At 44.3% G+C, this 16,986-nt stretch overlaps 1 protein-coding gene across 2 annotated transcripts in view; it reads left to right on the top strand.

The window, feature by feature from the left end:
- LOC134619786 (F-actin-uncapping protein LRRC16A-like) overlaps positions 1–16,986 on the top strand; it is a 32,846-nt gene that overhangs the window by 9,733 nt on the left and 6,127 nt on the right. For both annotated transcript variants that reach the window (XM_063465624.1, XM_063465623.1), the window contains exons 3-36: positions 520–570; positions 4,629–4,688; positions 5,081–5,202; positions 6,294–6,391; positions 6,482–6,552; positions 6,879–6,952; positions 7,342–7,417; positions 7,607–7,695; positions 7,883–7,977; positions 8,282–8,368; positions 8,454–8,557; positions 8,673–8,750; positions 8,846–8,922; positions 9,110–9,214; positions 9,524–9,593; positions 9,716–9,797; positions 9,892–9,991; positions 10,077–10,131; positions 10,259–10,431; positions 10,645–10,713; positions 10,807–10,900; positions 10,985–11,083; positions 11,261–11,389; positions 11,501–11,623; positions 11,725–11,900; positions 12,058–12,145; positions 12,251–12,403; positions 13,032–13,098; positions 13,584–13,828; positions 13,944–14,059; positions 14,934–15,453; positions 15,731–15,773; positions 15,923–16,114; positions 16,249–16,386. In XM_063465624.1, coding sequence (XP_063321694.1) covers positions 520–570; positions 4,629–4,688; positions 5,081–5,202; positions 6,294–6,391; positions 6,482–6,552; positions 6,879–6,952; positions 7,342–7,417; positions 7,607–7,695; positions 7,883–7,977; positions 8,282–8,368; positions 8,454–8,557; positions 8,673–8,750; positions 8,846–8,922; positions 9,110–9,214; positions 9,524–9,593; positions 9,716–9,797; positions 9,892–9,991; positions 10,077–10,131; positions 10,259–10,431; positions 10,645–10,713; positions 10,807–10,900; positions 10,985–11,083; positions 11,261–11,389; positions 11,501–11,623; positions 11,725–11,900; positions 12,058–12,145; positions 12,251–12,403; positions 13,032–13,098; positions 13,584–13,828; positions 13,944–14,059; positions 14,934–15,453; positions 15,731–15,773; positions 15,923–16,114; positions 16,249–16,386 — 3,919 coding nt within the window. The remainder of the gene's footprint in view (positions 1–519; positions 571–4,628; positions 4,689–5,080; positions 5,203–6,293; positions 6,392–6,481; positions 6,553–6,878; positions 6,953–7,341; positions 7,418–7,606; positions 7,696–7,882; positions 7,978–8,281; positions 8,369–8,453; positions 8,558–8,672; positions 8,751–8,845; positions 8,923–9,109; positions 9,215–9,523; positions 9,594–9,715; positions 9,798–9,891; positions 9,992–10,076; positions 10,132–10,258; positions 10,432–10,644; positions 10,714–10,806; positions 10,901–10,984; positions 11,084–11,260; positions 11,390–11,500; positions 11,624–11,724; positions 11,901–12,057; positions 12,146–12,250; positions 12,404–13,031; positions 13,099–13,583; positions 13,829–13,943; positions 14,060–14,933; positions 15,454–15,730; positions 15,774–15,922; positions 16,115–16,248; positions 16,387–16,986) is intronic.

Raw genomic sequence — 16,986 nt, 5'->3', positions numbered from 1 at the left:
CTTTTTCATTTTTTCTTCTTCTTCTTGTCGTTATTATCATTGTTATTATAATTATTATTATTATCATCATTGATACATGAAAACACTTTTTTGCCTGTTTTATTTAAGGGATATGGTGATTTCTTGTTGGGCACTGATTGTACTCCATTACAGACAGGGTTAGCTGGAAACTCAATGGCCAAGCTGTTCTTTGGGTGGATGCGTACACTGTAGTGCAGATGAGTCCACGTGGTCACAAAAACAGGCGGGCACACAGATGTCCTCGCTGTCCACAGTCAGACCCGAGGATTTAGGTTGAACAGTTACTGGCTGTGTAGTAGATGAATGTAGAGCGTGTAGAATCACCGTATGGATGTGTGTAGTCTAAAGCACTGAGTGTTCATTAATTTAAAAAGAAATGTCTTAAAGGAAGTTGTAAAGTACTGACTAAGTACTTCCACATGTTTTCATTCATTTCAGAAAGCAAAAACTGAGTTTCTTCATCCTCATCTGTTGACCGTTGTCTGTCTTTGTCCTCAGGCTTTGGCTTCACATCGAGCCTTTCTGCTCACAGCACGAGTCCCCTCTAAGGTTAGTAACCCCATACATCTCCACACTTTTTATTTCAATCTTTGTCTTTGTGTTTTGTGCTAAATCGCAGGTTGAGCAGCACAGGTTGAGGTTAACATTCAGAAAATTCCCCTGCATAAACAATATGATTCCCTGATAAAACACATTACCTTTCATGCATGTGCTCATGGTTTTATTGGTCATATTGAACGTTACAAACCCACATTTTTGCTTTATTTCTCCGTTTGCCTGAATTGTCGCGTCTCTTCTCCCCGTTCTCTCGCTGTTTCCTGCATGTGCCTCTCTACACAGTTGAGAGCAGGTCTCAGCACCATATGGAGACATTTGATAGTTTTACCCACAATGCAGCTGTGAGAAATCAGCCTGTGGGAAAGAAAAACAGTGACAGGAAGAAAAGTTCGACCTAGAGGGCGAGAGGCAGGAACGGAGAGGAAAAACATTCTGGAAAGAGCAGAAAAGTAAAGATGAACTATTTTCTTGAACTCTTCAGACTGAGAAAGATACGAGGGATCGTGAAATGTTTACGCTGCTTTATTTTTAGGCTGCCTGGGCACGATACGGAAGAGCAAACGTGACGTAAAACTAAGGAAAACACCCTGTACTCTATCCCAAAACCCATTTTCAGCTGAATCCTGAATCTTTGTGTTTCCTCGTTTTAAGTTTAATAAACTGTTTTTAGAACTTCCAGCTCATCACAGTTCTGTATGATTAAAAAAGAGAAGTAGCTCTGTGGTTAAACACAGTTTCCACGATGCTTCCTTTTTGGTAGCATCTATTTTCATTGCTCCCTGGTGACTCTCGAGGGCTTTTTTTTTCTTTTTTGAGGGGCTTCTTAGTAATGAGTGTGTGAATCAGGCCAGACAGAGACATGAAGTCTGATTCAAAGTGAAACTGAGTCCTGGGACTTTGCTCAAACTAAAACTAAATGGCTGTTTGGCTTCAAAATGTCAAACACAGAATCGTGACCCCATCTTTCTTCTAGGCAGAAACGATGTATATGTTGGAAATATGGCACATAATCGTGGAAATCTCAGTCATGTACGATGTATAGAGGAAGATATAAGACGAACAAGCCGATGAACACAGACACCACAGAGAAACAGATCCCTGCTAATCAGTGCAAACTGACAAAGTAATAAAGTAATCACATTTTCCTCGCGAACACCAGCACCTGGACACGGTAACGAGAAGCATTAATTCATCAGCACTTTTGTTTATATATGTTTTTTTTATAAGAAATCATAACAATATAACTGAATAGACTGATTAAGTTTGTCTCTGTATTTTTGTTTAAGAGGATTTCATTTCTACCACAGTACAAACACAGTGGAGAGGTCCACTTTAGTGCCTCGGTGGAGCTTTGAGCCTCAGCTGTATCCCAGCTGATGAGCTGCTGTGAAGTCGGACAGTCTGCGAGTCTCGCCTCTGGAGCCAGCTTTAAGGGGGCGTCAGAGGAAGCGTAATGTTTGGGCTCTGTGGTTTTGGATCTATGTTGCCAGTTGACATTAATAGTTGCGTCATCACTATTGTTTTATTTAAGGTTGTTTTACGTTGTGCAGTCGTTGCTGTCGGGGATTCCCTTATGACGGGATAATTGTTTTGTCTAAGCAAATGTTGTCTTTGATTATCAAATGACTGAAATAAGACTTTGTAGTTCAATGAGTTTAAAGCAGGCACTTTGTTAGCCGAGCGACTTTATTGTAAGCCACAGTAGAGGCCCCATGTTGGCACTTAATGAGTAAATCATGACTGAAATTACGTATCACGCCTGTAAAAATCCATAAAATGTGAAAAGCAGAGCAGAGTTGAACTTATTTGAAGTTTCTTTAATCAAAGTTTGGACCTGTGGAGGACCGACTGTACTTCTGTTTGTCCGGGTTAACCCGGTTACCCGATTGAACAGAGATCCTCAGATCAAAGTTTTCTGTCTTTTCGTGAGACATTTAAAACCTTCCATTGACTGTCCAAGTGAATTTCTCTTCTTGTTTTAAAAACACGTTAGGATGATGAGTTGCGATGTTCAAAAACACCAGCAGGCATGAGTGAACCTCAGAGGCTGCAACGTGTTTCAGCTCCGCCAGCTGACCCCTGATCTGTTGTTCCACAGTGGGCCAGTGGTTTTTCTAACTGTGTATGAAGAGAGCGAGTGGAACAGAGGGCGGTTTGTTCCTGTGTACTGTCCCAGCCCAGAGAGGCAGCGGGGAGGGGGGGGGAGACAATGGAGGAATTTAACAGCTGGTGAGGAGGGCAGGGAGGGGGCACGGCTCGCCCTCTCTCTCTGCTTATTGATTTCTTCTACTCGGGCAAAGTCCAAACCGTCCTCTCTTCCATCCTCCTTTCACTTTTCCACCCTCCCCCTCTCGCTCTGCATCGCGCCTCTTCATCGTCTGACAGCTCTCCGGTCACTCCATCTCTTTCGCTTTCTTTTTCCGCCTCCCCCCTTCGCTCCTGCCGTCGTTGTTGTGCTTCTCCCTCTTTTTCCTCAGTCACACTTGTTCTTTTTGGCAGCGACCGCACATTATTTTTACTTTCTCTCTCTCTCTGGATTCAAAGGGAAACGAGTGTGAGGCTTTGCTCCAGACATTTGTTCTGCAGACTATTTGTAGCCTGTGTTTTTTACATTCCTGTAGTCTCTCTGATTTTTCTTCTTCTTACCCCTCTCTTCAGGGTTTGTTCAGTAGCAATAATAACCCGCCTCGTATCGGCACTGCACGCTCTGTCCATCATGGAAAAGCATTTAAGAAATTCCTCACTGGAGAATTGTTGATAGTGTAAATTAAATATAGTCCAGATGATTGGGAAAGCCTCCTTGAACGTTCTTGCGGCACAGCGAACTGTCTCTGTTGCTCAACCACGAAACAAGTCAGCGCTTGAGAAGTTATTCTCAGTCCATCTAAAAACAGATATGCACTCATCAAGGTAACACTTGTTCTGCTCCATGACTGAAAGTATGTGGACCCTCAACATTTCAGCCACGTGTGATAGTTTAACGATGATCAGCTGCTATAACGGCCAGGTTTCATTCTTTCCACCAGATGTTGCCTCGCTTGGCTCACATCAGCATTGCTAACAGTGAAGTTGGCTGATAAGGTCTGCCTCACAGTCGGCCTTCTGGGTCTTCCTAAATGTGAAGTGAAGGTCAGGTTCAAACACTGAGCACAAGTGGCGTTCTTAGAGCTGCAGAGATGTCCACCTCTGGCTGCCATCATGTCCACATCCTGCCATGACAGTGAGCCTCTCATCACCAGTAGATGCACGCCTCCTTGTTTCCTGGTGCAGTTCAATAGAAAGAAAATAGTTTTCTGACTGAATTTTTTAGGTAATAATAATAATAATAATAATACATTTTATTTATAGGCGCCTTTCAGACCCTCAAGGTCACCTTATAATAACACGAAAACAATAGCAGCAATAAAATATAATAAACATGGCAAAATATATTTTAGACATAAGGTGAAAAAAAAAACCCACAAGCATAAAAGTATAAAGGTCATGATTTCTGAAAAGAAACTTTGCTGCTGAGTTTTTCAGATGTATGTTTTGATGCTTTGAGGTGAGTGCAAGGATCCCTGCAGCAAATATCCAAAGAAAAAAACTGGGCAGCTCAAACCGAACCTCTCTCTGTACATCCTGTTACCTTCACATCTGTCCAGTTCAGTTGTTCAGACATACAGCTGTTGGCTCAAACATTTAGATCAAATGTTGTGTGTGCGTGTGTGTGTACGTCCGTGTGCGCAGCACCTGAAATCCCTTCATCCAGCTAATGGCAGATTGTATTTTCACTGTGTGTCCGGGGTAAACATATCCTGGGAAGAGCCAGAGTTTCTCATGCTGAAGGAGGAGTAACTGTAATCACTTCACTTTGTTTTCCGTTGTAAATGTTCACATTGTGGGAGAAAAAGCTCCTTTGGGATTGATGAAAAGTAGAAAAACACTTCTGGCTGTTTTTTCTCAGCCTGCTGCCCTTTCAGTGGCTCTTTGATCAGATGTGGAAATACAAGATTAAGTTGATGTGTTTATCATGGATTTCAACACGCGTCTCTTCTGAACCCTTTCAGGTTGAACAGTCCTTCAGCTATCTGGAAATCCAGGGAATCCAAAGCAACAAGCCCACACAGGTACAAACAACAAAGTGTTGACATTGTAGCTTTTCATTATTGAGCTTTTTATTCATTAAAAACATCTGGACTACATCCAAATGCACGTCTCATGTAAAACATTGACAGCTTTTCCTCATGAAGCTAAAGCAGGTTTTCAAGTTTCACTCGTGTCGAGCCTTAAAACTCTGACGCTGTCCTCTTTTTCATTGTGTGTCCTTCTGCATCATGTTGGTCTTTTAAACTGGAGAAGTGAAAAAGGACTCCAGCTCTGTATTAACTCACTCACCTGAATCAGCCTCCTCAGGCTTTCAGGGGAAAACCAATCATCATCACGGGGTGTCTGCGCTTCTTCACATCCACATCCGTGTTTCCTTCATGTCCGATTCCTTTGTGTGTGTCGCCCCCTGCAGCTGGTGTTGGAGCATGAGCACGGCTCGTGGAGCCTCCGGCTGGGCTCTGCAGAGGAAGTGGACAAGGTGATCGCTCACATCGGCAGCTGTCTGCACCGGATCTGCCCGGCAGGCGTACCGGTGTAGGTACCACACAGCCAGCAGCCGCTGGCAGTGTCAGGCTGATAACACAGAACCACAACCTTACAGAGGGTTGGAAAGACCCTTTAAGTGTTAAATAAAGTTTTCAGTGTTCAGTTTATTCAGTAAAGTTTAGAATGATGATGAACAATTAGTTTCCATGTGATACTTAAAATAGGAAAAAGCTCATTTAACAGGAGAAGCATCTTTAACAGTGCACGGCACCTTTAAGGGTTTGAGATCTGTTGGATGTCATTGTGTTTGCTGAAGGGACGCATTTGTGGATGCAGAGGAATTAAAATATAAGTATAAAACAAATCTTCAGGAGACTTTTCTGGACTCTGCTAGAGTGTCGTTCCTGTAATCGGCTGCACGGTGCAGATCTGCAATGTCCAAAGAAACTGTCTGTCTGAAAACGCACGTTTGAAGCAGTCTGACGCCTGAGCTTTCAGATCACAGTCATGACTGATACATATGTCGGCCTCATTATTCGTCTCTTTGACCATGTTTAATCTGAACGTGTGTGAGAATCAAGAGCCTTAGCAGGTCCAAATTGTGCAGATCTTAAGTTTAAGGTCTTCTTCTTATGCACCTCTGAAGCATTTTTAGCATGGCTGTTAGTTTTAGATCCCACAGTGGAATTCCCACCGTGTTTCCTGTGGATCTTTGCAGTGTGTGCAAATCCTCTACAGCAATCCTTCAACGTGGTTTCATTTTCAGGATGTTACAGAAAGTCTCTGTGATGATGGTCTCATCCATGGTGACCAGTTCATGTTCACAGTAATTTGTGACCTTTGCACTGGCACCCAGATAAAACCAAATATATGTTTTCAGTCTAATTAACTGCTAAACAAATCCAGTCATTAGTTATGAAAATGTGAGTTTAGTCCTCGTTTCTTTTTATTAGCTAATAAAGTCGAGTTTGTATTTTGGTGTCTTGTTTTCTCAGACCTGTTTTTAGTCTCAGTTGTTGCTTTGGGAGTTTTGTGAAGCTTTTGAAATGATTTTAAAAAGTGTGGAAATGAATATGAAATGATTCTGTTTTGTTGTCCTCCTTTCTCCTGTTTTGTTCCTTCCTCTCTCTGTAAGGAAGGAAGATGATGAGGAAGTTAAATTTGAAGCCCCCGGACAGGCTGGCAGCCCTGCAGGCCATCTGGGACGAGCAGGCGTCAGCTGACCTGGGACCGTGCGGTACATCATCATCAGTCACTTCCCAGATACACCAAGTCACATGTTTAAAGTGTCTGTGCTTATTCGCTGCTGTCATGTGACTCTTTGCAGGCGGCTTCTCCCATCAGTACTGGTGTGTGTGTGATTACCTCCGCCAGCCGTACAGAGAGGAAGTCCAGTGGGTCGGTGCTGCACGCTGGAATCATTACTCTTTTTAATCTGATGAACTTTGTTTCCTCTCTTTCCTTCTTTCGTCTGTAGTCATCAGCTTCTTTTCTTATCTGCCGTTTTCTGTTTTTCCCTGATACCTTTTCCATCTTTTTTTCTTCTCCTGCTTCTTCTCCAGATGTTTTTACTGTGATGTCACAGCCATTCTCTGCTGTCCATGTTGAAGCAATAACTCAGATTCTTGTCACATCTGCTGGAGCTGCGTATTTCTGCTCTTTTTTTACGTTTGTGTTTGTGGTTTCTTTCCTCTCAGCCTCACGTGTTTTCTTGTTGTCACCAGGATGTGGACACCATCTATCTCACTCAGGACACCAAAGAGCTCAACCTGCAGGACTTTGTTCATCTGGACAACAAGTACTGAAACCACTCAACACCTCATTATGTATCGAGAGTGACTTTGAATATGGCGGGACCAGTTTTATCTTCATTTAATTACAAATTCAGCTGTTTTGTTGTTGACGCTTCAAAAGGACCTCTTGGCATCACATTCAAAAACAATAGATGAGGCCATTTTTCATTGTGCTGGGTGAATGAGGTGTAAACTTTCAGGTCTTTTTTTTTTTTTTTTAAACCTGCTGTCCAAACGTAACCACTGAGTGGAAACAAACACAAAGTCCCAAACCTGACACGGCCCCCCATCAGCAGCAGCTTCTGAGACAGCAGCAGTATTTGATGTCCTTTTTTCTGTGTCACTGTGTGGAATAAGTGAAGGTAATGGAGGCACATTTATTTTGTCCTTTCAGGGATTTGATTCCAATCATTACAGTTCTGGAGTACAACCAGTGGTTCACTAAGCTCTCCACCAAAGACTACAAACTGGTAACATCCTGCACAGATCCCGCTTTACCTGTGATATAAAACATCCACACATGGCCTCCTGTGTTTTTATCATAATGTTAAAAATTGACTTGAACAAAAAAAATCATTCGCTATATAATAAAAATTCTTTATTTATTTTTATGTGACTGGGATTCAGTTTAAGACCCGAGTCTGTTATGTTTGTTTCAGCCGACAGATGTGTGCGACCAGATTTTGAGAGTGGTGGCTCGATCGAGCCGGCTGGAGGAGCTGGTGCTGGACAATGCTGGGCTCAAAAGGTCAGAGGTTAAATAAGAGAGCCAGGCACATGTGATTTGTGCACGTTTTCTGTACTTCCATATTCTCCACATTTGTCAATAAAGAGTAAAAAAGAGACCCCGACTGACCGATCTGCATTTTTGTTGCTCGTGTTGAGACTTTGTTAACAAAATCTTGCTAAGCCTGCTCGCTCTTCTTCTCCTGCAGTGATTTTGCTCAAAAACTGGCCGGCGCTCTGGCACACAACCCCGCCTCCACACTTCAAACACTCAACCTGAGCAACAACTCGCTGGAGGACAAAGGTTAAAACATGTGTACACACACAGACACACACACTACAGGCCATGATGTATCAGCACGGCCTTAAACATCCCAGGAATACAAAAGAGGCGAACATTACTTCATTTGTTATTGTCCCAGATGAGAACTGGCATTAATTTCAGTTCTCATTATGTTTTTTTTTTTTTCATCTGTTAAACATTTGTTCAGAGTTCTGTTATCCATCTCCCTACAGGGCTTCCAGCTGCAGTCAGGCGCCCTCTGGTGGCCATTTTCTTAGCTCTTTAAAGTCTAACGACTTCAAATATTGATGTTTGTTTCCTGCAGGTGTTGCAGCTCTGAGCGCTCAGTTTGCCAAACTGCCCATGGGTCTAAAGCACGTGAACCTCTCCAGGACTTCCATGTCTCCTAAAGGTGAACAAACACAGAAGACGTCCTATTTTGTGAATTCTTACATTTTAATTTTTTTTTAAGTGTGCAATGTTGTCGTCATTTTCAGGCGTGAACAGCCTCTGTCAGGCTCTCTGCGCCAACCCGATTGTGGCCTCCACCCTCACACACCTCGATCTGTCGGGAAACTCCCTCCGAGGGGACGACCTCCCGGTATGCAGTCGCCCTCACCACCGCATCTCGTATCAAACGTCAGGCTGGGCAACACTCGAGCTGGCTGTTTTTATAATCTGAGGGGTTTGTGTGGTTTTTTTTTTTTTCTTCACAGAACCTTCACAGCTTCCTGAGTCACTCAAACGTCCTGGAAACTCTCGATCTGTCCAATAGCGACTGCTGTCTGGAGCAGGTCGGAACAACTTTAAAACTAAAAAGTCGGGCTCTGTGGTTCCATCGTGTTCTGAGCTTATTATGTTTTTCTTCATTGTTTGTTATTGTGTTTAGGTGTGTTCGTCCCTGCTCAGAGGATCCTTGAAGCACCTTTCTGTCCTCAACATGTCAAAAACAGTCTTTTCTCACAGGTCAGATGTTAATAATGATGCACCTTAGTGTGATGTCTCTGCAGATATCCAATCTGATCACAGGTTACACTCAGAAATGATGCATTCATTTCTCTTTTGATTTCTTCTTCAGCAAATCTTATCCAACAAGTTGTTTTGTCACTTGACATTTATCGATGTGTTGATGTTAATGCACGTGTCCTCACAGGAAGTGTAAAGATATCCCTCCGTCCTTTAAGCAGTTCTTCAGCTCTGCTCAGGCTCTGACGTCCGTCAGTCTGTCAGGAACCAAGCTGCCTCTGGAGGCTCTGAAGTAAGACAGTGTGATTTAAACAACACATATTCTGTACACGTTTCACATAAAAGGAAATTTGTCTCTGAAGCGGTTTGACGCTGAAGTAAGTGTTTCAATCGCCGTGGTCATGTTTGAGCGTAACAGCTCCCCTGTTAGTGTTTTTAATATAACGTTTAGCTGATTTCTGGAAACCTTAGAGATTTATTGCTGCACACACAGAGAGATGTTAATAAAAGGAAGGATAACCTGGAAAAAGTGACACTGATGTCTGTAAGTCACTGTTTCTGTGCGAGCACACACTCGTCTGATTCATTTGTGTCTCTGCAGATCTTTGCTGTTGGGACTCGGCTGCAACCCAAACCTCAGCGACGTGTCTCTGGACCTCAGCTGCTGTGAGGTAAGACTCCAGCACGCTGCGTGAGTGTGGAGACAATATGTTGTTGTGATTTGTTCTACACAGATAAAAGTAAACTGGAAGTATTGGGAAAGTGTTAACCAGTGACTGTCTTCTGCTCTCAGCTGCGTTCTGGAGGCTCCCAGATCCTGGAGGGTTGTATTGCTGAGATTCCCAACATTACCAGTCTGGATATTTCTGACAATGGTGTGGAAATTTTACTTTTAGTATTAAAGCTGCTCCTGTACTTGCGTTTGAGTGTGATCTTGGCTCATTCATGTTTCCGTGCTGCCTCACGCAGGCCTGGATATGGATCTGACCACCCTGCTCGTGTGGCTGGCCAAGAACCGCTCCATCAGACATCTTTCACTGGGCAAAAACTTTAACAACATCAAGTCCAAGTGGGTGACAGACAAACCACAAACATGGGTTTCCAATCTTTATTTCACTGTGGCACAAGTACTCACCTGGTAACGTTTCCCACAGGAATGTGGCTCAGGTCCTGGACAATCTGGTTCATATGATTCAAGAAGAGGAATCCGTAAGAAACTTTTCAGGATTTATGAAACATCATATCATATTTCCACTAAATTCATGTTTAAGGCTTTAAATTCATCCTGTTTTGATTTTAAACACTCAAAATGTGTCCAATTCTTCCCCGTTTGTAGCCGCTGACCTCGCTGTCCCTGGCTGATTCCAAACTCAAGGCCGACCTCTCCATCGTCCTCAACGCTCTGGGCAGCAACACCTCTCTGACCAAACTGGACATCAGTGGAAACTCCATGGGAGACATGGGGGCTAAGATTTTGGCCAAAGCCCTGCAGATCAACACTAAGCTCAGGTGAGCTCAGGTGTTTCATCTTTAACTCGTGTTGTCGTGAAAATCAAGAAGCTGAAGAGGATTTTAATGTCCTACAGCGATGTGCGTGGGAATCTCAAAAACATCCTGGCAATCTTTTCATTTCTAAAAGTTTCTCGTAGAGGATACTAAAAGGAAGCAGAGTAATTTTCCTTTCTTGGCTGATTAGTTTTTGTATTTGTTTTGTATCTGCAGGACATTAGTGTGGGACAGGAACAACCTGAGCCCGCAGGGGCTGCAGGATGTCGCTGCCGCTTTGGAGAAGTGAGTGTCCAGGAAGGCGCAGCTGCCAGCTTTAAAGCCCAGCCCCGGCTTTGGTGTTGTATGAATGAATCAAATGTGGTTTTTCCCCATCAGGAACTACACCATTCGTTTCATGCCTGTTCCCATCATGGATGCTGCTCAGGCGCTGAAGGCAAATCCAGAGAAGACGGAGGACGCCTTGCTCAAGGTTTTGGTTTTTGGTGTTTCTCTTTTTCTGTCTTGTAAAGATCATTTCTGTGTGATCTCACAGTTTCTGTGTTTTCTCGTGCAGATGGAGCAGTACCTGCTGAGGAACCACGAGACGCGTAAATACCTGCAGGAGCAGGCGTACAGACTGCAGCAGGGAATCGTCACCACCACCACACAGCAGGCAAGCGCAGCAGAGATTTCTCTCTTGGTCTTTTGCAACAACTGTTGTGTGTTTATTGAAATCTGTACTGACTTTTATTTAATTGTACGTTACAGATCAAAGGGACTTTAAATAATTAATCAAAGTATTTAAAATATTGCTTACAGTTGTCTGACCTTTGACCTCTGTGTGATGCAGATGATGGACATGATGTGTGTGAGGGTGCAGGATCATCTGAACTCTCTGAGGTTCACAGAGACCAGCTCCGTTCAGGAGGACATGAAGGTGGCCGAGAACCTCATGAGGGATGCCAGAAACTCCAAAACTGTAAGAACGTGCAGCTCACCTCAAATCCTCCAACACTAACAGCACAGCCTGTGTGTGGCATGGAGACCAACCCAGATGCTCCTCACTCATATCCTTTGCTTTTTATCCCAGCTGCTTCCCAACCTGTACCACCTGAAGAGTGCAGGCTCCACAGGTACGTGTGTCGGAGCTATTCAGGATAAACTGGAGTCGATGGCTGGAGAGATAGCTGCAGTGATGGACGACCAGCTGCAGGTACAGAACGGCCATTTTTACCTCTGAAACGTGGCTCTAATCTCAGCTGTTTGACAGGAAAGCAATTCGAGCCTTAAACTCTGCTAACTCGCTCCCCTCAGACGATGCTGAGGTCCATGGTAGATGCTGCAGAGGCCCTGTGTCCTAATGTGATGAAGAAGAGCAGCCTTCACCAGGAGCTGCTGAAGGCCGGTGCGGGGAGGATGACCATCCCTCGCAGCTTCGTCACCACCACGCTGCTGGAGCAGTCCGGGGTCGACATCATCAATAAGATCAGGTCTGAAATGCAAACGAAGTCCCTTACAAATACTTAAAGAGCTTCTGATCCTCAGTACACACACTTTCTTTTAAATTGTAAAATCTTTTAATACCGTATGATCTTAATATCCTGGGCACATGTGTAACACGTGTCTTATGTCGCCCGTGTGTGACAGTGAAGTGAAACTCGCCGTTGCCTCGTTTCTCTCTGATCGCATTGTGGATGAGATCCTGGAGTCTCTGTCCAGATCACAGCACACTCTGGTTAGTGTCCTCTCCACCTTCACCTCCACCTTCTTCCCGCCTTTCCTTTTCTCCTCGTTGAGGTCTTCCTGGTTATCCCTCTCGTCTTTCTCTGGCTGTTTCCAGGCTGACCATCTGATCAGAAAGGACCAACCACTGGTGCATCACAAGCCCCATTTGGAGATGGAGGTCTTAGATGAGACAGTTCTGCAGCCAGAGAACTACGACCAGGATCAGAACCAAGATCGGGAAAATGACCTGGGCGATATGGACTCTATGGTAGGAAATTACTAATATGAATGAATGAACGAATGTTTCGAAGTCATCAGTAACAGAGCACAAGCTTGCCACATGAAGCAGGATTTAAAGAAAACAGAGGTCTGTTAATCCGTTCAAAGTGATCTCCTTGGGCCCCTCCCTTTAACAGGAGGTTTCTTCCTGTTAAAAGGGAGTTTTTCCTTCCCACTGTCGCCAAAGTACTTGCTCATATGGGTCATATGATTGTTGGGTTTTTCTCTGTATGCATTATTGTGGGGTCTACCTTACAATATAAAGCACCTTGAAGCAACTGTTGTTGTGATTTGGAGCTGTATAAATAAAGTTGAATTGAATTTCAAACATACAAACCTGAAGACAGAGGCAGGAGAACATTTTCTGTTACGGGTCTAAACTTCTTACGTCTACAACATGGAGGAGGAGAATTCACCTCAAAGAGTGAGACTTCCACAGATCTGTGTGAGTACAGCAGAGTCCTGGGAGCGGTGTTAGCACTGCGCTAGGAGATCACCTTGATGGGGATAACAGCTAAGCCCAAATCTGCTGTTTGTTTTTATAGCTCATGAGAGTTTCACGTATTTGTGTGACAATAAAAAAAAAAAAAGATTAACAAAAGTACTTTGCTCTTTAGATGATACCCAAGTCCAAGAGGAAGAGCATTCTGGTCAGGATGCTGAGGCCCGTGTCTGTGGCGTTTGGTAAGTAACATGTTGAGTCAGGCGCCGGTGACCCTTTGAACCTGGAGGAGGTGGAAAATAAACAATGTGGAGACAGTCGGCAAGCATTTCATCCAGACGGGGAAAAGTGAACTAGATAAACAAATCTACTCATTACTATTAGTCACTGATGAGACTGACGTTTAAGCATGTAGAAACTCTTCAAAATAAAATATAATACAGCTCCTTAATAAGGCTTTAGACCAGGGGTGTCAAACATCAGGCTCGGGGACCAGAATCAGCCTGGTATGGCAAGTGAAGAAGGACATAGACTTTAACTGTTTTCATAAGTTTACAATCTGTTTTCTAGTTGTTTCATGTCTTGTGTTTCCACGATCATGGAACAAAATATAACACAACATCTTAGCGTGAGGACCTGCTGCGGTGGTATTTGACTTGTTCGATCTTGACTTGTCTTTTTGAATTTCCCATGAGGCTTTGCTTCCTTCTCTGTCTTTGCCTGTCAGAGTTGGAGTTTGACCTCGACAAAGCTCTGGAAGAGGTACCTATCCACGTCGAGGACCCTCCTCTTCCTTCTCCTTCACAGCTGGACAGAACGTCAGCGTACTATGAAGACCTCCCCCCTCCCCCGACTCCACAGGACGCAAAATCAGCCCCGCTGGCCGAGCTGCCGCCCATGGAGCACAAAACTCTGGAACATCACACCAAATTCCGGCCAAAACCCAAGAGGACGAAACCCGCTCGGCCACACGTAGGTCTCTAACATCCCCAAATGTCCCGCCGGGATGGATGTTTGGGATTTGTTTTGTGAGTGCTCTTAGTGTAAACTCATCATCAAATAATTGATCTCTGTTTGTCTCTTTCAGCGGGAGGCCACGGGCAGCTCGGCGCCACAGGAAGCAGAGCAGAGCAGCATCATGGGAAAGCTGGACGAGGGCTTGGATGACTTCTTCTCCAAGAAAGTCATTAAACTCGGCTTCAAGTGAGCATCGTGCCAAAACTGTTTTACATATTTTCAGTCTTTAAGTAATCTTACTTTTAAAAGTAACTTATTACAATAGTAACAATTCATTACATTACCTGAAAACAGCAGTTTGCTAAAGTACAAATATGCACATCTTTGTATTTAGCTTGGCAACCGTGGTTCAGGGGGTTGGGAAGCTCATCTTGTAACCGGAAGGTTGCCGGTTCGATCCCCAGCTCTGTCTGTCTTGGTCATTGTGTCCTTGAGCAAGACACTTCACCTACCGCCTACTGGTGATGGTCAGATGGCGCGATATGGCAGCCTCGCTTCTGTCAGTCTGCCCCAGGGCAGCTGTGGTTACAACTGTAGCTTGCCTCCACCAGTGTGTGAATGTGAGAGTGAATGAATAGTGGAATTGTAAAGTGCTTTGACGGTCTCGAAAAGCGCTATATAAATGCAATCCATTATTATTATTATTATTAGCCAGATGGTGTAAAGCCTACTGTGCATTTACCTTTGTAGGCTAAATACATGCTGTAGGACGATTTGGGGATGTTAGAGAGCTGCATGTGCCCAGCTGGGATTTGTCCTCTTGAGTTTTGGATAGCGGCAGATGCATGTATTGGTTGGATTTCCTCCACCTCGTCCTTATCTGGCGCTAAACAGCTGTAGGATTGGATATTTTCCAGTCCTACAGCTTTTCAGCTCCATGCCGAGAAGTCAAAGAGACGTAAACATTGTTTTTCCTATTTTTAGTGACATTAAAAGTGATCATTTCCCAAATTCAGTTGGTCATGTTGGTGAAGGTTTTCCTATAATTTGAACATGTTTGGCATCAAATTCACTTTTGAGGCTGAATAAATTTAGCTTCTCTCATTTTGATCATCTCCAGAATTCCCTCTGGGAAAGGTCCGTCCACCAGCACTCAGGAAGGAGCAGATAAAAAACGTGAATCCAGGAAGAGTGGTTTCTTTAATCTTATCAAACGAACGTCCCGTTCAGAGAAGAGCCACGGATCTGCCGCCATCACCCCACCTCAACCTGCCTCTTCTGCCACAGCTGCACCCCTTTCCCCGTGTCCAGTGACTTGGGAGACGACACCGGCATCCCCCACATCGCCTGTGAAAATCTGTCCCATTGTGCCGGAGCCCGAGCAGGAACCCCACAGGTCTTACTCTTCAAACCACACAGATTCTGAGATTGAGGCGTCTCCAGCTGCCACCGAACCTGCAGAGGAGGAGAAAGAAAAGAAGAACGTGGAGAATAAGGAGAACCTGGAGAAGCCGGAGCATGTGGAGAAAGTGGAGAAGAAGGGAAACCCCCATAAACCCCGTCACATCGGAGTTCCTATGATGGGAATGGACCTGATGGCTGAGATGAAGGCCAGGCAGGAGAGAATGGCTGGGAAGAAAGTAGGTGGAGTTTAAAATTTTGATGCATCATTAGCCAAAATATAAGACATGAATGTTCATGGGGTGGACAAAATAATAGGAACAGACCAGTACCATATTACTGCTGAGTGCAGCTACAGTAATAAAGTAGATTTATCCCATCGTCAGAACTCATCAAAATTATGCAGTGACATAAGTCGAGCTGCAGAAGATATCACAGGTGTTCCTAATGAAAAGGCCAGTAGGAGCGCACTCAGTGACTTGTACTGAAATAAAAGATGTCTTTCTCTGGTTTCAGACGGAGCCAGCTCACGCACAGGACAAGGTGGATGGTGACAAAGGTTTGTGTCTTTAATATCATCTTACCTTCAGATGAGGCTAAATATGAAAGTCGGGGCTCCACTTGTACCCATTTGAAATGCCATGAAAAATGTGATGTTGCAAGCGTGCTGGCTCTGTGCTGACGGTGCTGTCAATCGTCTTCCTGCAGCCAAGTCAGACGTCCATCCCGCAGTGCCAGCAGACACTGATGAATCTAAACCAGAGCCATCGCCCAGGGCTAAGCCATCTGGTGTCACCCCAAAACCACCGCCACCCCAGGCTACCAAAGCACCTCTGGTAGCCTGCACCTCTGGGCCCCTCAGCCCAACTAGCCCCCGACCAAGCAGCACCTACGTCTCTGGTAAGCAGGGAGAGGGCGAAGCAAGGCCACCACTTTGAAGCTCTCTCTCTGTTGGGCATCAAAGATGAAAATGTATGGAGTTCCCATTTAAAACCAAACCAAGTGTCTGATTGGTTGATTTCTCTGTGTGTCAGATGAATGTGCCAGTGCTCCAACGGGCAGCTTGTCTCCCAAAGCACCACTTCCTGCTCCTCGCCTGAAGAGGGCGCCGTCAGAACAGGAGCGAGCGAGTACCAGCAGCAACCCTGCAGAAGCTCTCTCTCCTCAGAATGGTTAGTATCTACAGCACTGTGCAAAAGTCTTGAGTCACTCTGATTTCTTGATATTTTGCTTTCAAAGGACCAGACCTCCTTATACTTTTTTTTCATTGTTTTTCACTGGACACCGTCTGCTTTTTCACTCATTTTCGGTCCAGTCCTGGATGATCTTGTCACAGCTGATGAAACCGATGGACAGAAAAGTGCAGTCATACTTTGGTCCACCGTGCAGTACTGTCTGCAAAGTATCTGACTGACAACAGCTCCATTTTTCAGCACAACAATGATCCCACTTACGATACCAGTGCAGTAAAAACACTATGGGTCATGGATCGGCCTCCCCAGAGCATGATTGAAGCAGCACATCTTGTTTCCTTTGCATGGATGTTTGCAGATGTTTCAATAAATCGCAGCACCTTCATTATCCTAGTAAAATGTAAACAAATGAGGCGTGACACAAGACTCACACAGTACTGTTTGTTAACTTAAAAAAACTCAACAGTTGTTGCAGAATAATCTCCATATATGTAATAACTTTCAATAAACAATTTAAACATATAGATAATCTTAATGAAGGTAATGAAGATAATCTAATTCTTTATTAAAAGGCATCAA

This window comes from Pelmatolapia mariae, linkage group LG22 (genome assembly GCF_036321145.2).
Source record: "Pelmatolapia mariae isolate MD_Pm_ZW linkage group LG22, Pm_UMD_F_2, whole genome shotgun sequence".
Taxonomy (NCBI): Eukaryota; Metazoa; Chordata; class Actinopteri; order Cichliformes; family Cichlidae; genus Pelmatolapia; species Pelmatolapia mariae.
The sequence above is the reverse complement of the archived record's forward strand: the minus strand, read 5'-3'. Positions and strand labels throughout refer to the sequence as shown.